This window comes from Sitophilus oryzae, unplaced genomic scaffold, assembly GCF_002938485.1.
Source record: "Sitophilus oryzae breed Bouriz unplaced genomic scaffold, Soryzae_2.0 scaffold_1440_pilon_pilon, whole genome shotgun sequence".
Taxonomy (NCBI): Eukaryota; Metazoa; Arthropoda; class Insecta; order Coleoptera; family Curculionidae; genus Sitophilus; species Sitophilus oryzae.
In genome coordinates, this window is record NW_022146105.1 from 1704448 (window position 1) to 1729010 (window position 24563).

General features: G+C 31.6%; 1 protein-coding gene across 1 annotated transcript in view; it reads right to left on the reverse strand.

Annotated features, from left to right (window-relative positions):
* The window catches only part of LOC115876720 (steroid receptor seven-up, isoforms B/C), a 62840-nt gene that overhangs the window by 27369 nt on the left and 10908 nt on the right, over positions 1-24563 (reverse strand). The window contains exons 3-5 of the mRNA XM_030892622.1: positions 5409-5710; positions 5179-5343; positions 5037-5118 (exon numbers count right to left, since the gene is read on the reverse strand). Coding sequence (XP_030748482.1) covers positions 5037-5118; positions 5179-5343; positions 5409-5710 — 549 coding nt within the window. The remainder of the gene's footprint in view (positions 1-5036; positions 5119-5178; positions 5344-5408; positions 5711-24563) is intronic.

Here is a 24563-nt window from a genome sequence, read left to right on the forward strand (position 1 = left end):
CGCTAATGAATTTTATTGAGCGCATTTAATAGAGGGGTACCTATTCAGCGGCGTTATGTAGCGATAAAACTAAGGCCGTGACATAAAATGAAAGAGTCGAGGATGGACCCGAACTAGATAATAGGTGCGATGCCATGCGGGCACAATACTGGCCTGCCCAGCACAATTTCAACAATGCATTTGTTTATTCAACCGTTATCTTTGTAATGAAAGTGCAAGACAATACGTTTATTGTCCCCTGTCGGCCACATCTTCACACCTTGAACTTTTACTTGCAACAACTTGAACCGGCTCGGCTTTCCACGGACGATATCGTCAAAATGAAATGAAAAGGAATTTGGAAAATGGATTTTCATATATTTTTTGATGATTTTTATAAATCACCAGATTTTATTAAGACACACAAGTGCAGGCCCGTTCCTGGGGTATATGGCGCCTACGTGCAGCATTCTTTGGTGCGCCCTATTTATATTTAAATCAATTATATATTTTAATCTTAATCTCAAAAATTTAAAGAATTTATATTCTGCGACAAACGAGCAATATGAATTTGGAAATGTAAAAAAAACTATTCTAATTAAAGTATAAAAACATTTATTAAATAAATAAAACAAACAAAACCACAAAAATATTTAGTAACAAAAATAGAAAAAAACTGACCCATTTTATATGAAATACATAAAAACAATAAACTAAAAATAGGAAATAATATACATGTACTGATTTCTTTCGAAAATCGACAAATATGAAACTATGAACCCTTCCCGGACACAAACGGTACATTATGAGACAGGAAATTGTAGAAAGAAACAAGCCCTATAACATAGGATGCAACATTTTAACGAACAGTGCTTTCCATAAAATCAATAAAATGAAAAATATACGAAATAATATACATGTACTGATTTCTTTCAAAAATCAACAACTATGAAACTATGATCCCTTCCCCGACACAAACGGTACATTGTGAGACAGGAAATTGTAGAGAGAAACAAGCCCTATAACATAGGATACAACATTTTAATGAACAGTGCTTTCCATAAAATGAATAAAATGAAAAATAAATAGATGAGAACAATGTGTTGCCGACAGATTGCCCTAGACTTGTTTATTCGGTGCGAACGCAAAAAAGACGCTAAGCAAACTTTATCCTATGATGTGTGTTTAAGTATTTGTTTATTGGCAAGAAAGCGTACCGGTTTTTTGTTACAAAGTACTGATTGACCCTTCGATTTTGCGCCCCAAAATGTTGCGCCTACGTGCGTGCACGCTCTGCACGCTCGCTAGGAACGGCCCTGCACAAGTGGATGTTCCTACATTTTTGTTTTTTTTTTCAGACAAAAAATAAAGTACTATTTTTTGGAAGTTAAAATCCATCGTCTTGACCAAATTCCAACATTTTTTGATGATTTTTTTATGTAAAAATAAAGACATGACTAGATATTCATACCCTTGAGATTCTCTTAAAGTCTGGAAAATTTTCTGGATTTGGATTTTCTCTATTGTGCTCCCCTTTCTTGAGTAATAACTCATCATACTTTAATAAAAGCCAGTATCTGACAGGGTTTTACAGAGGGTAGTTCTCCATCTCCAATATCAGTCGTACCAAAGTTTATGGTACGAATGGTTGTCATCTCTGTGCACTCAACGATGAGGTGTTTCTTCATTTTCCCCACAAAATCTGCAATTGTTGTTTCTTAGCTTCAATCTACTGAGGTGTTCATGGAGGAGACAGTGTCCTGTTAGCAAACCCCGTGACAATCCGACAATTGTTATTACTTAAATCAAGAAAAATATTTGATTTTTCTCGGTGGTAACTTCCAGAGTAACTTCTTCGAGTGTGTTAGACCGTTGCAGGATTCCTATTCCAAGTTACGGATGTAGTCTTCCAAGTTCTTGAGTACAGCTTTGAGTTTTTCCAGGACATGCATAATGTAAACTGGGTATTTTATATTTTCCAAGTTATGCAACTGAATATTGCCAGACTTTTTGGAGATTTATTCCAGAAAAAATATCTCCCATATTGTATACGCTAGATAACATTTTAACCTGTCTTATATCTCTAACAGAGATTTTTTTAGCTGGGACATTTATAAAAAAAACAATTATAGTATTGGTACACTCACACTCCAATATATTAGATATATGTATTAAGTATCACATTTTTCTTTCTCATGAAATCGTTTCATTACTACAATTTTGGATGTGTTTTTTTTCACAAAATAACACAAATTCACAAAGTAACGCACTATATTTTTCAAGTCACGCATAATGTAAAAACGCAATAGCATAGCATTTCCATAACAACAATTGATATTTAATATTCCATTTTGGGTCTAAAGGTTGGTTGTATTGTAGAAAATTACATTGTCACAAAATGTCTACAAATGGTTTCGTGAAAATTGGATTTATAGTTCGAATTTAGTTCTTAAAGATCACCATTTCTAGAGAAAATTGATTCGGTGTATTCTGTCAGTCTAAATTTTGAAGCATTATTAAACTCTTTTTTGAATTAACGTAATAATGATCGTTCTTTAAAAGACACCAATACGTGAAAAATATTCCCAGAATACAGCTTATAGCTAGACGTTCTCTTCCTAATTATTACGATAAATAGCCTGAGACATAAATCTACTAAACAGTACGGAGTTCAAGTCCCCCAGAGCATCAATCCATCCATTCGTCTGTTCTTCTAAGCCCGTGCAACGCAATCTTTTGACCATTATTCGGAAGTAGAGGTCACAGGCCGGCTCTGCGAGCAGACCCTGATGTGTTTAGCACCGGCGGTTGTTCCCTGCACGAACTCTAGTACCATACCAGTTCCGGTATTTACTGTGTCAGTTTCTATCTGCAGGTACTCTCTTCTTTTCTTCTTTTGGCCCGAGGTGGAGATCGCTACGTCGTAGCGGGTGGTGGGGGACCAGGGGGGCACGGGGGCGAGAGAAGGCAGTACTTGCGACCGTACTTTGCAACTGGGGCCATAGGCGTACCTAGGTCATTGATACAATTATAATTGCCAAATATGTCCTGAATATTTCCCAGTTTTTTTGAAGTATTAATGGTCTTTTGATCAATCATTGTAAATAAGTTAATGTTAAAAAAAGCAACATAATATACGTTGATGGTACGGTTATATTAGCCTACAAGAATTGTTGAATAGAGTTACAATAGGACTTCAACTTCAATGGACGTAAAACTAAAACCTTGATCGTTTCTAAAAAGACGATCGACCTCAAAGACGGACAAAAAAAGGACATCAACGAACGAACAAGCAAAAAGGACATCAACGAACGAACATAAAAGCAAATCACAGTTACATAGAGCAAGTAATCAAATTCAGGTATCCTGGATCTTGGATTACTGAGGACTTGGTTCAGGATATAGAGATTAAAGCCGGGATAGCGCAGGGCCCTGCACATTTCTCAGAATGAAACAAATCTTTTGTCATAAAGATTTAATATTGATGTTATGGTCAAGTGCTACACTTATTATGGAATGGAATCCTGGACCCTGAAAATGACTACTATGAGAAAAATCGACGCTTCCAAAATATTGATATTTCGTGGAATGCTGAAGATGCCTTGGGTAGAGCACATGTCAAATGAATATACATTGCATCGAATGAACCAAGAGAGAGAGAGGAAGAGCTTCTATATTTGTAATGAATCAAAGGAATCGTATACTTTGGTCATATTCTCAGGAATGACAAATATCACCAACTACCCCTTATCATCAAAGGTAAAATTGAAGGGAAGCAAGGTCCAGGCAGAAGACAGATGTCGTGGATGAAAATCATAAGTGAGTCGCCAGGATGTTCAAACACTCGTCAGAACAGCAGAAAGACGAGGAAATCTCTCTATAGTTATCAACAATTTTCGTTGAGAGGGAGGGAGCACCTCAAAATGAAGAAAACTATTTTTGGACAAATGCGGAACTAAATTTGGTTGGTTTTGTTCTCGTTTAGGTTTGTTGGTATCCTGATCATTGCCATTTGAGGGATATAAATCTCTAGATCACGTGTGCTTACCTTGTCTTCTCCACCCTATTCTCTTGTGGTCCCCCTCTGTTATTCCAAGCGTGTATTGCTCCTGTGATACAATCCCGACCAGATGCTTTCCATATACGTCTATATATTTTAATTATAAATATATATTTTGATTTTTCCTCGTTTTTGATAGGATGTATTCTTTTTTTTAATTGTGCACGCCCCTGATAGGAGAGTACTTCTTCTGGCCAGCGATATGCCCGCAAGCTCGTACCACCGAGGAGTCACGACCTTTCGTAACCCAACTTGCTTACCAAATTCACACACGCGAACTCGGCCTCGCATCGCACAAGCAAGCACCACCACGTCTAATCAACCGTCTTGGTACTGCCACTCTTCGGCACTTGTTTTTATTGACATGTCACGTGTCATTCACAAAACGCTTTGCGTCTTGGCGTTATTGACCTTTCCGCTGAACTCTCTCATTGAACTAATGTACTACCTGCGAGTTCCCTTTATAGCCGTTTATTGTCTTATTTATGGGATTTTTCGTTTTAAGTTGTTTCTTTAACAACCATTTTAAATTTCTGCGTCAGCTCATCGACTACTGAATTTATTTTAACAAAAAAAAAACATGGGAATTGAAATAATTCTTTTGTGTAGATTTTTTAGTAAGTTAAAGCTTTAGTTTTAATAAAATTAATATTATATATTCGTTTTCTCATAGAAGATGTGAAAATCGCAATACCACCATAATCCTAATGAAAATAACAATTTTAATAATATGCTTTTAAAAAGTTGCATGTAGTTTTTGTCGCTAGGCGTCAAATTAACTAGAGTAATTAGTTAATAAAATAATTATGGTTTGCCAAAATTCATCCAAAAATCTATTTTTTTGAAAAGTACGCAATTATGTGAACTTTAATAAACAATGATGATAAAAAATGTAGTAAGTTTATTAGCGACATGACCAAAATCGTCAAATTTCATGTCTGAAAAAATTAGTTTCTTTTTCTGTCAAATCCGAAGTTATCCTTAAAACTAAACTTACCCGTTGTAAAGAGTACTATAGCCTTCAGACATGAGTACTCCGCAGAATCCACATGCAGTGCTTTCAGCTTTTCTACTTGTTCCTAAAAAAAGAAGACAAACATATTTGAGATTACGTTTATTTGTTTTCTGTTGGTACTCACTTGAAATATTCTAATATGGTCCATGAACTGTACTACCCTGTCTGCACACATGGGGGATGCATGTAACCCTGCTGCTGCTATCAGAGGCGCTACATGCAGAGGCATCGAGCACTGGCTAGCGTTTAGAACAAATAGTTCTGACCAAACTAGCCTCAGCAAAGCCACCTAGATCAAAGAAACATTTGGTTTTGATAAGAAATAATACTATGTAGGTCGTACTATGTCCGTACCTGGTCAGTCACCTGGAGATCGGGAAAAAAAGGTATATTTCTTGCCCACTCCACGGCAGAGAAAAGCAGTCTTGCAGCCAATTCACATATGTTCTCTATGCCCATGATATTGTTGGGCTGGATGCATTGGCCATACCTCGTGGTGGTGGGATATGGCTCGGCTCTTAAAAGTAAGGATATGTAACTACTGAGGTACGAATGGTTGTTGAGTGACGTCGTGACGGGATCTGTTGAACTGAGGAACTGATTTGGTAAACCTGGCAACGCTGGTTGCGATGGGGGCACTCTACCTCTTTGAACGGCTGCAATAAAATTTTATTTTAACAATCCACTGAACCAACTGATAAAAAACTAAAAATTCATAAACAATTTTATAGAAAATTAACAAAGTTTAATAAAGGCTATAATATCAAAGAGTAAAATCAGACAAGCCAAAATATTAATTAAAATTATCACAATACATATAATATTATGTGTTCCTAACTAAGTCATAATCAACAGGTTTATGAATACAAATGCGCTATTAGAGTGGTCTAGAAGTGTCCACTAAATATGCTAATTAATTTAAATATCCCAACAGGCCTGCCGTTTGGTAGCGGAAAACCCGATATACGTATATTTTAAAGGAAACCAGATAAAAATCACTTTTTATTAGGTGTTGTAAACATTCCCTCCGTTGGTGTGCTTTTGGGTGGTGAAGATTGATTTGCATAACAGGTAGACATGCTGCTATCCGGATTCAATTTTAATTGCATCACTTAAAGAAGCATTCGCTGGTCTTTTCTTTTTATTTGTACACAGTGCGTAACAAGTGGAAAAATGCTTATTGTGTTTCTTCAATGGATGGAATATCTGTAAAAATTTTTGCGATGGATAAAATAAGATTATCACAACGTAACAAAGTATTTGTTGGTTGGTTCTTTTTGTTTGTACACTGTGTAACAAATGGAACATAAAATTTGGATTTTTGTATTCACTATATAGTTCATAACTAAATTTCATTCTGCGTATTCTTCAATGAATGGATAAAGAGCTGTATAAATTTGCGAAGGATAAAATTAGAAAACAGGTTTCTATTTATATTTTAAATAGGTATACGTCTAGTTCAGTGGAATGTTGTTTTTTTCTTATTCTGCTGTGACACACTTTACATTAACAGATAAGGGTTAAGATTGCTTTCAAAGAGTTATACAGGGTGGTCCGAACTGTATTCCGGAAACTTCGGCAGCATATTCTGCAGATAAAAATAAGCAAAAACTTCGTATAAATGTATGTCCTAAAATGCTTAGTTTTGGAGATACAGGGTGTAGAAGTTTCATTTTAATTTCGATTTTTTCCAAATAATTTCTGAAGCAACATCAATATTTGGATGAAAATTGGTCTGTTAGTTTTTTGTCTTGAGAAATTTGATTTTGATGTCAATATGACTCCTATTTGTAGGGGGCGCCACCTATATGGATTTTAACTGTTTTGAAGAGTAATAACTTAAAAAAACTTTAAAGTTTCCGGAGTACAGTTCGGACCACCCTGTATATCACGTAAAAAATACATCTATTTTAAACGTTTCTACTACTTTCTTACATTTGCCTACAAACTAGTGCTTACATTTATCCATAAAAACTAGGGAAATAAATAAATAAAAAAAAAAAATTGTAGCTTTGTTATTTCACACAGGTGAAAAAAAATGAAAATGTGAATGCAGCTCAATGTCTTTTCTGAATCTACTTAGAACTAATCAATTTGTTATAGACTTTTATTTCTATCGATTGGTAATGATATGGCTATCGATTCTAAGATCGCTTAAGATGGGATCATAGACGGTTAAATGCACAGGCCCCATCCAAGTGAAATATTTCAAGTTCATCATCATATAACGAATAGGTTATGCCATTAATCACAAGGCCCGTTGCTTGTCCAACATCATTTATATAGGCAGTGACGTTTGAATTATGTTTGATTGCTGTTCAACTTTTTAATTTTTTTTAACACACAAACATTTATTGTATTGTCATTTTAATGCCCAATATTGTACCGGCGAGGGGCACCACTCGTTAAAATTTTAGAGTACCCACATAAATTTCCGTGAAGGAGATCGCCCAGTAGATATTATACAAAATGTGTACGGCCGGGCTCATTAGGTATGCGAGCTAGATGGGTTTTATGTAAAATTTTCGTTGTGATTGTCATATTTTCGTGGTACTTGCTCTCCTAAAGCGGTCACTTTCAAGAAAATACATAAAAAAATATAAATGGACGCTTTTTACAGCCTCTAGGCGGCTACAAAAAGGTTTTTTGTCTTTTCCTTGTTTTTGTTTTATTCTAAAATTGGAACAGATCTATTCACCATCTTTGTATAATTTTTCCTTCATAATTTTTGAATTGAGAAAAAAATACATAATTTTGAATTATTTTAGACTAATAATTGTATGGTTCATATTGTAACTGTTTTAATAGACGTGTCAATGCGAATAAACTAACAGCGCTTTCAGATGGAGCGGAGCGTCCGCGACGGACCGTCCGTCGTGTTTTTTTCAAGATAGCCGTCGGACGAATTCCGTCGCACGGAGCATACGCGACCATGTGAAATAGTTCATATAAACTCATGGTACTTGCTCAAAGACGCGGACGCTCCGTCGCAGACGGTCCGCTCCATCTGAAAGCGCTGTTACAACGCTTTCAGATGGAACGGACCGTCCGCGCGTATGTTTTTTTAAGATAGCTCATCCGGACGGAGCATACGCGACCCATGTGAAATCGTTCATTTAAACTCATGGAATTGGCGGACGGTACGCGCGGACGCTCCGCTCCATCTGAAAACGCTGTAAAGTGTTCTCGAACACTTGTTGGATCTTTTCTGGGTTTTCTCTGAGTTTTCTTGTATATTTAATCTACTACCTATGTTACCATAGTATGAAGATATGCTTTTTAACTAAAAGTTAAAAAAGTTTCAAGTTTTTTTTAAATGCCAAATTTTCAAAATATTTTTTTGTGATAAAAACCTCACAAATGTGTTTCTGGGATCAAAATATACTCTACCTCTAAAAATATTTGTACTTATTTAAGACTCACCCGGTATTTTTACATTCAGTCATTTTAAATACTTTTTCTTTGTTCATTTGCTTCTGAATTTAAGCTAGTTTATTTGCTAGTAAAAAGCCTGTTCTGTTTCAGTGGCGATATTTTCACGTTTTTTTCAATGAATGGCCACAAAAGTCATAGACAATATCAATATATACTTTCTTTTTTATATTGTTTTTATTTTTTAAGGCTGAAGCTAAGAATAGTTTATTATATTGTTTCAGACCATCATTTAGTATGAAACATTATATTAACTATTTCGAGAACATTTTAAATAGGTACTTTTTATAAACAGATACGTTTGTTTAATCATTGAACGACGTGCCAGTGCACAGATACTTTGATTTTTAAGTGTTTGCTTCTGTAGCGATGTTCCCAGGAGATTGCAAAGATGAAGGTGTAGACAGTATTGTTTGTTTACATTATTTTTATTTGTCGGGAATAATCGTATTCATTTATTGTAGCAGAACTAAACGGGATATTGTTTTTCTCTCACCTGATTAGGCTATGTTGATAATTTGCTTATAAATGTATAACACAAAGCAATTGATTTTGCTTCAGTCTCAGTATTTATTATTATAACAAATTTCGTACTTAAACTAAGGCTGCTCCTCAAATTTATTATTTTTTTAGTTTAGTACTAAGAATTCAAGACCCAAAATGTATTCTACCTACAATACAGCTCTAATAAGTGTTAGGGAGGAGTCTGGACAGTCCACGTGAAGAAGGGTAGGCTCGGAAACAAGTCGTGGGAGTACTTCGGCAGCATATTCTGTAGACAAAAATAAGTAAAAACGTTCGCATAAATGTATGTCCTAAAATGTTTAGTTTCAGAGATACAGGGTGTAGAAGTTTCATTTTTATTTCGATTTTTTCCAGATAATTTAAGTAAGGTGTCATATTGACATCAAAATCAAATTTCTTATGTCAAAAAACTCCCAGACACCAATTTTCATCCAAATATTGACGTTATTTCATAAATTATTTGGAAAAAATCGAAATAAAAATACAACTCCTACACCCTGCGTACCTCCGAAACTAAGCATTTAGGACATATATTTATACGAACTTTTTTACTTATTTTTATCAGCAGAATATGTTGCCGAAGTTTCCGGAATACAGTTCGGACCACCCTGTATAATCTATAATCTAGGGGTTTTGGCAGGAGTGTGCACCGTGCATGTCGCTTTTTTTTCAAAAATTGTTACCCAGTACATGAAAGTAAAACCCTTAAACGAATAAAATGGACGAACCATTAGTCCATAGGCAGACTGTTCGATTCTAAAATTGATTGGACGTGCAATATTAAAAGCGATGTGCCTCGTTCTGGTCACTTGGCTCTCTCCCACAAGCACACACGCCGCCAAGGCTCAAAGACAAAAAAAAACTGCATCGAACGCGTCAAAATGCCCGACACCCAGAAAAATTTCAGCGAGCACCACCAGGTGAGATGGAATGGGCGTTATGTATCCCATGTGCGGAACTTGTAATACACAAGTATTATAATTCCGAAGAGTTAGGTTGCCATGCCGGGCTCGGCTATCGTGGGAAATGACCTTACCTGACCCTGACCCTTAAAGACCAAGACTTGGCCGTGGTCAGAGAGAAGACCACTAGTACGGCCGTACGGTACGACTTGAACCTCGTATTTTTTAGTTTGTTGCTTTCTTCGTTGCTCTTTTTTTTTTTTGGCCGACATCGTCCGACATTTTTGCGTAATATTCGAATTTTCCTCTGCCTATTAAGACGGTGTTTTTTTTTATTATTTTATACGACTGCTTCAAAAAGTATTGTGAAATGTTTTTCTCTCTAAAGCTATTTTAAACCAATTAATAATTTTTACCTTACAGCGTACTGAGTAATGTTTTTAGAGATAGAAGACAAATATAGACAAACCCTATACAAAATGAAGGGACACAAGATATACAAAACCAGATGTAAACAGAAAAATGCTAGATTGAAGATAACAATAACAATAATAAATTTATCTGTTGATATGTAATGTCTCCGATAATTAACAATAACATAAGTCAGAATTAAAAAATCATCTACGCCAGTTTTCGGTTTTCAAATGTTGTTAAATTAACATTACAGTTGTTTATTTAAAAATTAAGGCCTTCGAGTTCTTGCCTTGTTTACTTTTTTAAGTGTCGTCTTATGTGTTTTTTTTGTGAAAAATCTGAGCACGGCCAAGCTTGGACGTTATGTTATGAGTATTATCAAAGTAACGAAAAATCCTGTGAAAACAAAAATGTAAACACAATCTTTCACAAGTTAGCATTTTTATTAGGTCTGTATCATTTGATATAGTCTATAAAATGAATAACTTTGAATTTTGACCGTTATTTTTTACCAACATGGCAAATATAAAATCCCTCTGTCAAAAAAGTTACTGATATTCTTTAAACTGAGTGCCTGAACGAATCAGATAGGTAACTCTTTTTACTTTCGTGAAATAGAAAAGGAAAATAATAAAACAAGTGACAGTTCTTCCTCTTCTTGCAAAAATCAACTCAAATTGTCATAATTGCCAAAAGTAAAATGTCATCAGCCAGTGCCTTCTATTAAAAGATCAGCCTGCGGGCGAGATTTATGACGTCACGCTAGTTAGATATAACGGATTAATAAATATGTTGTAGAATACATGGAAAACATAATTATTCCTCAGATTTTTGGTTTGTATTTTCAAAATGATATAGTTTAAATGAAATATACATAATATACAGTTAATAACTACAACATATATACCTATTTATAGTAATAAATACTTTGGCAAATAAACTATGAACCATACATATGCAGCAAATGTTTTACAATGTACAAATAATGTATAGGTACATAAGATAATGGGTAAAATGTAAATATATTTTAAATTTTGGGGTTTGAAAATCGATCTAATTTAACAAAAAACATTGAATATCTACTAATAGTGATGTATTATTATTTGCATTCACAAAATTTATATGTATATTTTGCAAGTATCAATGTTCGAAAAATTATATTTACAAATAATACAATATTATCTAAAAAAAGGCGTCAGCGATGGCTATGAAATGAAGATCGCTGGCATTTTATATGTTAAATTATTCTAAAATTTTTGATTTTCTTGGGATTTTAGGTTCGGGAAAAACGCTGATTAAGTTTTCATTTGGGTTTTCATTATTTTTATTTGGTTTAAAAAAACGTTTCGGGCTAACTATAGCCTTCACAGTGTTGTGTCATATGAGAAAAATAGTTATCGAATATAATCCAAAAATTACATATACAATATAATTCACACCTCATAATGTTTACTGCAATTAATAAACTAATATAAACTTATCAAAAGATGACCACATATTTTTTTAAATTATATTATTCTTAACACTAAAATTATCTACATTGACTATGGAGTACGCAGTAAACATTATGTGCGTGGTGTGAATATTTTATATGCAATTTTTTGGATTATATTCGACACTATTTTTTTCATATGACACAACACTGATGGAGGCTATAATGTTAGCCGAACCGTTTTTTTTAAACCAAATAAAAATAATGAAAAAACAAATGAAAAATCAATCAGCGTTTTTCCCGAACCTAAATTCGAAGAAAATCAAAAAATTTAGAATATTTAGAATCAAGGTTCAAGAATATCAAATTTTCCAAGATTGTAAAATTCTAGTTAATTATTTTATGTGTACAGTTATTTAGGGAATGTCATCGATGTTTATTTCCAAGCCAACTAGACGCCGATTTTTTTTCGATGATACGGTATAATTCTTACGTAAAATGTAAATAACATTAGACCAATTAAAAACAAAGAAATATGAATTTCTTAGTATTTTAGTAACACCTTTATTCTTAAAACTTAATTTTGTATTATGCAAATATACCAATTTTATTGTTATTTTATTCATATTGTATTCAGCCATCACTTAAATATTTGATATTAATTTGGTATTATAAATAATCAATACTATTCATTAAAATTACTGAACAAATATATGTTATGCTTAACATACATTATATATTATCAAACAAAAACACATTCTTCTTTTAAACTGTATCAGTCTTGTCTTTACAAAAATCTTTTTTAAAATTTGAACTCAAAATAATAATCTTTTCATGATCTCTAATACACATATTCTTTATTTTTCCCTAGATCATAATACCTACTTACGTGTTTGAATCTATCGAAGCTGAACCAGCAACACTTGGAGTGGAGATTCCACAATATGAATAAAATAAACATAATTGTCCAGTTTTCATTAATACCATCATGGGAGAATATTATTTTTAAATTTATTAAAGATATTTTCAATAAAATTCTCTTGATTTATAACTCGTACCCACTTTTCTTGCTCTTCCGGACACTTTAGGCTGCCTAGTATAATAACTATCCTTAGTAACTATCCTTTCCACCAGAAACACAACAAAGATGAGGCATAGCACCAATAACACACTCCACTTAAGCTTTATTGATGAATTGTTAGAGTCTTAAAAAACACACACAAAAATCACGATAAGTAAAAAATGTATGGACACTTTTAGGTTAAATCACTTGCACAACGTGTAATTTTTAAAATTTCTATTTTTTTATGCGAAACCGAGAGTGACCATATATCTGGTAGTAGTTTATGTCACTTCAACACCAAAATAATTAGTTTTTTGCACTACAATAATAAATAATACCAAAAATCAAAGAGTTAAAACCAAAAATCAACCGACAAAATATGAAATGGAATCTAGCCCAATATCTAAGTATGTACAGCTGATGAAGTAAACAAAAGTCCGCCCGTGGGCTGATCTTTTAATAGAAGGCACTGCATCAGCTTTTGATTTTGATTTCTAAATATCAGACCAATGCCGTCTCTAATAGAACAGCCTCGGAGCGAGATTGATGACGTCACGCTAGTTAGATACTACGGATTAATAAATATGTTGTAGAATACATGGAAAACATGTATTCATGATGCATTGTTATTGATACATGTTCATTCATAAACATTGTATTTTAAAAATGATATAGTTTACATGAAATATACATAATATACAGTTAATAAATACAATACATATTCCTATTTATAGTAATAAATACTTTGGCAAATAACTATGAACCACACAAATGCAGCAAATGTTTTACAATATACAAATAATGAATAGGTATATCAGATAATGGATAAAATGTAAAATATATTTTAAATTTTGGAGTTTGAAAATCGATCTAATTTAACAAAAAAACATTCAATATCTACTAATAGTGATGTATTATTATTTGCATTCACAAAATCTATATGTATATTTTGCAAGTATCAATGTTCGAAAAATTATATTTGCAATTAATACAATATCATAGAAAAAAAGGCGTCAGCGATGGCTATGAAATAAATCGCTGTCATTTTATATGTAAAATTATTCTAAAATTTTTGATTTTCTTGGGATTTAAGTTCGGGAAAAACGCTGATTAAGTTTTCATTTGGTTTTTCATTATTTTTATTTGGTTTAAAAAAAACGTTTCGGGTAACATTATAGCCTTCATCAGTGTTGTGTCATATGAAAAAAATAGTGTCGAATATAATCCAAAAAATTAGATATAAAATATTCACACCACACACCACATAATGTTTACTGCAATTAATAAACTAATATAAACTTGTCAAAAAATGACCACATATTTTTCAAATTATTATTCTTAACACTAAAACTATCTACATTGACTATGGAGTGCGATTTCAGCCATAGTCAAGTGAGGCTGTTTTATTAGAGACGGCATTGCGTCAGCAGAGCCACAAGTTGCTAACCTAATAAAATTAACACTAGAAAAGCCCGCGGGAACTGTCAAATTCAAAGTTATTCGCTTCACAGACTATATATTAGAGTGTTGTGTTTATTTTTCTGTGGTTAGGTTAGGTTGTGATGCAAATATTTTTAGGGGTATTATATTTCGACCTCGGAAACACGATTATGAGTATTTTTTCGCAAAAAAAAGAATTTGAAAACTTGGCTTTTTTTTAAATTTTTGGATTTTTTTACTTAAAAACATAATTTGATGATACTATGGCAACATAGGTAATAGATTAAATTTACAAAAAAAGAAAATCCAGAAAAGATCCAGTGTTTTTCAAAATTTTAGCAAAAAATCATTTTTTTTTGGAAATTTTGAAAGTAAAATAACTCGGTTATTTTGGATTTATTTGAAAAACGGTAAAGAGAAAATAAGTTTCTTTTGTCGAGATCTACCAGCCCTGAAAATATTTGCATTTATTTAAAATATTTTTTGATAATTTGTCAATAGTCTGTAATTGCTTTCTGTGACAGAGGAAAGTAAATTAAATGGCGAATATTTTTTTTCAAAATATCTTTGCTTTCATGAACTATTCTGTATTTTAGTTTACAAAATTATTAAAAATATTTGCATACAAGAATGGGAATATTTATAATTGAATAAATTTCACGTTTATTGTTGTAAACTTTGTACTTTGTACTTCGGTACTTTTTTAAGTGTCGTCTTACGTGTTTTGTGAAAAATCTGAGCTTGGGCAAACAAAAAATCCTTTGGAAACAAATATAAAGATACAATCTTTCACAGGTTAGCATTTTTATTAGCAGTCTGGGTCTTTTGATATTATACAGTGTTATGTTTATTTTTCTGTGGTCAAATTGTAAATAATAAAAGAGTTTGTTTTTATTTTACTTGTATTATGTTGCATTATATGTTGGGACAAAGCAGGAGATTATATTTAAAATGTTGTTTGATAACTTGTCAATACTTCTGTCATTGCTTTTTCTGACAGAGGAAAGTAAATTAATTGGTGAATATTTTTTCGAAATATCTTTGCTTTCATATACTATTCTGTATTTAAAAATATTTGCATTCAGCAATGGGGATATTTATAATTGAATAAATTATTCATGTAGATTTAGAACTACAAAAATGCTTCTAGAATATAAATAAAATTATGTCACAGCACATACTTAATGTGTCACATAAGACTTACTGTCACATAAGAACTACTGGTATAATATAAGTTGTAATTTTCTGTAATAAAATCTGACTTCTACGTTTGTGACCATTATAACATTTATGATAACTGCTACATTAAATTATTAAAAGTATTGAAGGTTCTTTCAAATATTCTATTAGAGGAAAAACATCACGTATGTTAATTGTCTTAAAGTAAAAAAAAAACATGTTACATTTACATTATAAATGCTAAGCATAGCCTAGTTTTAATCTGAATCAAGAAATATAAACATAAAAACGTCCTAATCTTGAGCAAAGAAAAGAGAGGCAATAACAACAGCCACACACCAGTAATTTTCGAAGCGTATAAAAACTTACGTCTTCCAGGAATGGCCACTATAATAATTAAATTAATGTTTTATGTGGCCGGAGTTAATACAATTCTTCGCCTTCCACTTGCCGACCATAATATTTCGTCTTTTCTACGAAATTCTTTTATGTTCCGTGACGATGCTGCTGCTTTAAGGCCCTTGGCCCTCAACACAGTCGCATTTTCTCAAAACGACTAAAGAATAATATACTCTACATGATCATTGCGTATAATTATAGATAAGTCTGTTGTTGTTTTGATGTAATTAATTGTAATTATTTTTATTTTTAAATACATTTATTTGGAAAGAAAATTTTACATCTGTTGCTAATTTGTGTAATATTTTGTGTGGTTTGTACAGAGTCTTCTGAAGATATTTAGTGCGTATACCTGCAGGCTCATTACCTATTAAGGGTAGTAAAAAAGTTTCAAGGTTCAGGTAAAACCTTACAACTCCCACATTTAAATTGTTTACAACCTCCAATATGTTAATCTGCCGGTATTGCATAAAAAAACAAAAAATGTTCATCTTTTAACTCTCCATGTGGTAAAAAAATAATATACATGGTGTTGCATTAAAAAAAAAACAAAGAAAAATTATTTTATATTTTAGAAAGTTTGGTGTAGAATTTTGAACACCCTGTATTATTTAAGATTACGATATGTATAGCAAAGTAGGTATAGATCACCTAAAGGAAATATCTAATATATTTTTTTTTAATATCTAATATAGTTTTTTATATAAAAAAAACTTAGCTATTATTATTATTTATTTAATAATATCTCTAAAATTAACGAAATAAATTTAGTCATATCTTAGGATTATTTAAAGTGATCTGAAAGGAAGCCAAAAATGCAATAATATACAGGATGTTTCATTTAGAAAAATCATCTCGATCTCCTCATACTTTTTTGAGCCACCCTATAGAAGAAATATTTTCCTGAATTACATCCTCGTACATACTTAGGTTTGAATTACATCCTCGTACATACTTAAACAAAATTCTCAAGTTTTTTATTCTAGGAGCTACAGATGCCCGACGCACTATTGCGGAACCCTGTATAAACTAGCTAAGCATCACATTACCGTAACATATACCGGGTGGTGCATCGTCGTTGGAAACATAGGAAATGGTATGCAAATTTTGAACTGTCCAAATATTGGTTCCCCTATTAATTTTACAGGTAAATCGTAAATAGTTTGTTAAAGGTCTTGTAATTTAAAAACAGATAAAATTTTTCCCGAATTACTTAAAATCGGCTTTGCGAAAATTGTTCAAATTTGGCATGTGTATTCAACATACTATACAGGGTTGTTCACCACATACGACACGGAGTATTGTAGCTAAACGATGAGATTTTTACAAATTGTAAGTTTTGGGTTCGATGAAGGACTATTAGAGGTACAATTTAAAAATAATTTTACAAGATACAGAGTGTCCCAAATAAGTAAAAAATATCAAAGTTGTATTTTTTTAAATGGAACACCCTGTATATTATTACATTTTTAGTTTCTACGATTAAAATAAAGGTAAATTTGATTAAAATTTATTGTACTTAAACCTTACCGTTTTTGAAATATTTTCAATTTTGTGAAATTGCAGTAAAAATGTTAAGGCTTCATTTCTCCAAGGGTATCAAAGTTTTTAATACTAAATATTTACTGAAGTTTATTTACTGATCAGTTATTGTGTTGCAATAATAAAAATAATACTACCTTATACAGAGTGTCTAAAAATTTATTTTAAATAATTATTAGCTTCAAACGGCAATAACTTGTTTAATTTAAATGGATAATTCAAATCAAACACCCTGTATATTTTACGAGAATCAGATGCACAATTTAATTGTCTATCAAATTATATTATACCATTTTTTACCTATCTCTTTAAGTTTCCATAGAAAATGCATTTTCTTGTAATTTAGAACTTATTTATCAATATACCCATGGAGTATTGACATTTTAGATTATTTTTAAAGATGTACCAAATTTTTAAAGAGTACAGATACTAATATTGTCGATATAATTCGTTTATTTCATTAAAAAATAAAAAAAAAACTGTTTAAATATTTGTTAAAGAGGACCAATTAATATGATAGGGCCTTAGACAGTGTGATAAAAAGTAACACCTTAAAAATGATATTTCATTTTTTAATAAATGCTTATTTATAACAACAAAGACTTTAATTTGATAACTTATTATATTGATTTCTGACTCAAAAATCCACATTTATTTATAATAATTTATTAACGAACACAATTAAATTATGTCATTAATTAGTATATGGGGCGGAAATAATGGTGTTATATTTAATTAATGGGTATACCCTTTATAAAGATTTAAATAGTTTTCTTTTTGCATACAAATGGGCTAGTAATAAAATTATCGTTTTGCTAAAAACGATAATATTACTAGTCTGTACATTTTGTACATTTGTTGCTTTAAAAACAATCTAAAATGTCAGTATTGCATGGATATATTGATAAATGAGGTCTAAATTATAAGAAAATGCATTTTCTACGAAAACTTAAAGGGATAGGTAAAAAATGGTATAATACAATTTGATAGACAATTAAATTATGCATCTGATTCTCCTAAAATATACGGGGCGTTCCATTTAAATTAAAGAAGTTATTGCCGTTTAAAGCTAGTAATTATATAAAAAAAAATTAGACACTCTGTATAAGGTAGTATTATTTTTATTATTGCAATACAATAACTGATCAGTAAATAAACTTCAGTAAATATTTAGTATTAAAAACTTTGATACCCTTGGAGAAATGAAGCCTTAAAATTTTTACTGCAATTTCACAAAATTGAAAATATTTCAAAAACGGTAAGGTTTAAGTATAATAAACCTTAATCAAATTTACCTTTATTTTAATCGTAGAAACTAAAAATATAATAATATACAGGATGTTCCATTTAAAAAAATAAAACTTTGATATTTTTTATTTATTTGGGACACTCTGTATCTTGTAAAAATATTTTTAAATTGTAGCTCTAATAGTCCTTCAACGAACCTCAAACTTACAATTTGTAAAAATCTCATCGTTTAGCTACAATACTCCGTGTCGTATGTGGTGAACAACCCTGTATATGTAACTATAAAATTAACAGGGGAGCCATAGTCAGAACAGTTCAAAATTTGCATGCGATATCCTATGTTTCCACCCGGTATAAATAATTAATTAATTTTGAACATTTTTATGATGCTTTATAACAAAATTCAGATTCTTACAATTTTATGACAATTAGGACCACTGAATAAAACTGTAGACTAACAAAATTTGGAAAATACGAAAAATTATGGTGGCAACACCCTGTACACATTATTAAAACATTTTTATAACCCGTTCAATGAACAGGCACTTTTATTTATGGATATTGACGCATCCATCGCACACGGAAATATGAAACAAAATACCGACATTAATAACAATTAAAGGCCTTTGACAGATAGATGCCCTTATGTATCCCATTTACATCAATTTAAATACGGCACTTTTTAATAGTTTTATCTGCCATGAGGGTCCACGCGCCTGCTCCTTTATTATAGGAATTGTACCAAACAAAACTGTCTCGGCACAATGGATTTATTTTGGTTTTGTGTTCCATAACATGCCTGCTGCGGTGTACCTAGAACTGTTCTCTTCAATAAAAAAGATTCATCTTGACCTGAGATTTTTATCCGGAACCCTTTTCTCTAGCACGTGGATCGAGGCTTGGGAGGTGAAAAAATTGACCTGACAGTTGTTGACGTGTCAAAATTGTTCGTTGAATAGAAAAAATAAACGGAACGAACTCTAGACGGGTTCTTTAATCGCATTATTGGATGTAAATGACGCTTAAGATGTTAAAACTCTAATTCCAAGCTTCCATTTAAACACTTTCATTTTCAGAAATGCATATTTTGTTTTGTATCGCCCTGAATTTTTAATAAGTATAATAATTGTAAAATAAAATCATAATTTCCGAGTAATGGCAGCTCATTAAAATTAAAACAATTACATTCAAATAACAACAGTTACTATATCACTTTATATTATTCTTTAAGATTAGTCATGAACAAATGCAAGACCAGTTAATAAGTAGTCTTGATCTTGGTCTTGCCTCCAGGCTCTTGCACGTCTCTTGCATTTTTTAAAATGATTTTTACTGGAGCCACTTTCAATACCGGGTGCGTCTCAAAAGTGGCTCGCCCCTATAACTTTTTTAATTTTTCAGATAAAAAAACGAGATTTGGTATGTTAGTATATGACATAAATTAGGATTGATTGACGTATTCAATGGTTTTAGGTCACTTCCTGTTTCACCGGAAACGACTAAAACTTTTGATTTTTAAATGGCACCTTCGGTATTTTTTTTACTTTATTCGATAGAAATTGACACTCTGAAGAGAATGACATATCATATGTCAACTTTTGACATTTTGGCTTAAAACAACATTTTATTTGAAATTTCAATTTGTGTGGAGAATCTGTGACTGTGTTAAAAACACTAATTTTTCATCAAGAAGCGTTGGAAAAATAGATTTGATGGTCTAATGTTTTAGTGTCTTGTCGTGGCCGGTTAAAAGATGCCCAAATCGTATTTTTAATCATATCTCAATTTTTTCAAATGGAACGAGGGTGGCTCATTAGCATATTAGGAAAAAGCATTTTTTTACGAATAATTTGGTACCACACACTTGGTATTTCGAGACAAATTGTCGCTATGAATTGAATATTTTTTTAAAGATATTATGCAATTGTTGGGAACACACTATTTGTAATAAACTAAAACAATAATTTTCAACAAATAACTAATTTCTTATGTCATGTAAACGTGAAAAAAATGCAAGATGGCAAGAGTCTTGCATGCTTGGGCTACGTCTTGCGGAAGTTTTGCGCTAGTTGGTATTGGTCTTGCAAACATCAAACGCACGCCTTGGTCTTGTTTTGCACAAAAAGCAAGAACAAGTCTCGCTCATCACTAGTTATAGTGTTCTTAAAAATCAGTATTTATTTTAAATTTTTATCAAAAAATTAATGATAAAATTAAAATTTGAATCTTAAAATAAATGATTTAATATTACATAACTATAATTAATATTTTAATATTCGGGACAAAACAGTTATGACGCTGTTTAAAAAAAATATAATCGTTTTGATCAAAATTCCCTATCTAGAGGTATTAAATTTAGTGGTCGTAAATTTTTATTCAAATGCTTAAAGTGGCCGTCGAAGAAATTTAAATGGCTCCGTATCCGTTTCCTCGTCTAACCGCTAGTTTTAACTGAATTAACCTCAAAATGGCAAAACAACCCCTGGGGTGAATACTAAATAAATCTAAAGACCCCCGAACATCTACGTGTATGCGGAACTGTTAGAAATATGCCGATTTTTCCGTGCGTTTCGGCCAAAAATCCGACGGATTGAAGAAGGGCCGATGCAAATTTTGTTTATGTCCGATAATAAATCGCCTTTCTCGGGTTTTAGACAACGAGGGGTAGGTCTAATCCTGTCCCGTTCCCACGAAAAAAGGAACAAGATTTGAATAAGAACCCCTTAAAGTTACCCCTGATAGTGATTTACATAATATTTCAGTGGACACTGGTCATCCGCACGTAGGTACGAGTACACCGTACGTTATGGAACAGAATAGATCGAAGAGACTTTTTTTCTCGCTTTAAAGGGTCAAGTTTTTGACAATGACATATTTGCAACGGAATTTCGATGGCCCAGTCGCCCTAACAATACCACCTAATTCTACAATTTATTTTATTTCTTTATTTATTGATTTGAACATTTGATTATTCCAGTAAATTTATTTTACTCCTTTGCTCATCATTTTAAATTAATTGTTAATTGTTTTTATACGAGGTGTTAATTTATTTCTGATGTACCAGATTTAGGCTATAATTTTTTGTTTATTGAGCTAGAACATTCATTAAAAAATTAATTATAACGTTTTAATACGTATTACAAAAATGATTCAATATAATAATTACAAAATAAAAATAGACAGACAAATATTCTAGTAATTTCTTTTTTTTTTTTAAACATCACAAAAGTATTAATTTTTGCGAAGTGATTGACAATATAAAAAAAGTCATTTTAACGCCTAGACTTAAAAATAAAGCACTTTAAGCATAAAAAGTAAGAAAATATATTATTAAACTGACATAAAGTGTCAAATTCAACGACCGTAACCATAGTTTCTCGATATATAATTATATATGGTATGACTTTTAAATCTTTTTATATTATTTGGAACGTTTGAAATTGTTTAAAAAATGATTTGTTTCGTTTGAAAAAAATAGCATGTTCTATTCGGAGTAAAAATGAATTTTTGTGCCTGGGCTGTATGTCAAACGTCAAACATAAGCCTAGCCACAAAAACTATCATTTTTACTCCTAATGAAACAATATACTATATTTAAAGTTTTACTTGCCTTAAATTACTAAAAATAATTGAAATACGAAAAAAGTCTAAGGAATAATAAATTAATAATGTTCTTTACAATACATAGAAATGCTAACGTGTCTTTTATACCAGGTGCGTCTAAAAAGTGGCTCACCCCTATAACTTTTTTTTATTTTTTTAGATAAAACAACGAAATTTGGTATGTTAGTATACGACATAAATTAGGATTGATTGACAGATTCAATTGTTTTCGGTCACTTCCGGTTTCACCGGAAATGACTACAACTTTTGATTTTTAAATGGCACCCTCGGTATTTTTTTACTTTATTCTATAGAAAATGACACTCTGAATAGAATGACATATCATTTGTCAAATTTTGATATTTTCGCATATGGTTTATTTGAAATTGTAACCTGCGGTTCATAACGACAATTTGACTCGAAATGCCAAGTGTGTGGTATCAAATTATTCGTAAAAAAATGCTTTTTCCAAATATGCTAATGAGCCACCCTCGTTCCATTTGAAAAAATTGAGATATCATTAAAATTACGATTTGGGTATCTTTTAACCAGCCAGGACAAGACACTAAAAACATTAGACGATCAAATATATTTTTCCAAGACACCTTGATTAAAAATTAGCGTTTTTAACATAGCCATGGCACTCTAGATTGAAATTTAAAATACAATAATTTGTTTTTGAGCGAATATGGCAAAAGTTGACATATGATATGTCATTCGCTTCAATGTGTTATTCTATATCGAATAAGGTAAAAAAATACCGAGGGTGCAATTTAAAAATGAAAAATTTTAGTCATTTTCGGTTAAACAGGAAGTGGTCGAAAACAATTGAATACGTCAATCAATCCTAATTTATGTCATATACTAACATACCAAATCTCACCTTTTTATCTAAAAAAATAAAAAAGTTATAGGGGTGAGCCACTTTTGAGACGCACCCAGTATACATTCTTGACAATAGAATTAAAAGATATTTGCTGATTATAGCAAAATATTTAATGAATAAAGATAAAAACGACTGGGAATTTGACATGAATCTACTGAAAAAGAAAGTTAAGAGACAAATGCCCGTCCTGGATGTTTTCTACTGGCGACTGGGGCCGGTTAGAAGCCGGCAATTTGTTACTGCCTACACGATTTTTATTATTTACCGAATAATTTAGCACCGCTTTGGTATTTATTCTCACAATTAATTTAACGACACCGGCGCCAATGGAGCAGAATAAATTTGAAGTTATTTTGTATAATCGGATTTTCAAATCAATAAAACGAAGTGAAGTAAGTAATAAACAATTATTATTATTGGCAATAACTATGGAAGAAGATTTATTTCTTTTTTTAACTCAATATTTTTTTACGATTATTATATTATAAAAAATAACATACGCTGCCAAAAATGTCACGGTTATTGTGGTAAACTATATTTTTTTAATTAAAACACCTTCAAGTGTGTTTGGTTGATTAGGTTAGACGTTTATGACGAAACGTTGATCCGATTTTTTGGAAAATGTTTTTTTTTACATAATGGCACCTGCTTCATCTCTCTACATGGATATCGACATGGGAGGTTAGACGTTTATGGAGAACCGATGATAGGATTTTTTTAAGAACTTAGATTTTTTCATAAAGGTACCTGCTCCATTTGTCTAAATTGTTTTCAGCATTACACTGTTGCCGCTTCATACTAAACGTGGTAGCATCTTTCTTACTTTAAATGGAACACCCGGTATATTATTACATTTTTCGAAAACACTTTAATATCTCATCATTTTTCAATTATACTAATCTATACCTATCTCTCATAGTGTTCGAGGTAAAAAATAAAACGTGTAAAATTGACAAAAACATGATCTTGAATAAGCATTGGTTAAATCATAAATTCGGCAAATTGAAAGCTGAAATCTGGTTTATAGATTAAGGAAAGTTTACATATTCGATCTGTCTAAGTCAACCGATTGGATATCAAACAGGGGGATAACAAAAAATATATTTCTGTTTGTTATAAAATCGCACAAATATTGTTATTTTAAATTCAAGCCTATGTATAATATTTAAAAAAATCGAAACACAAATTAAATTGCTTTTCCACGATATATCCGGTTGCTATACCTAAACCTTCTGGTTTCTTCAGTTTACCCATGTTTTATTTTTTATCTTAAAGACTATTAGATATAGATATAGGTTAGTATATTAGAAAAATTATGAGATATGAAAGTAGTTTCCAAAAATGTAATAATATAACCCAACCAAACCGAGTGTTCCATTTAAAATAAGAAAGATGCGGATTTTTCAAATGATGCGGCAAAATTGTAACGCTGAAAATATTTTAA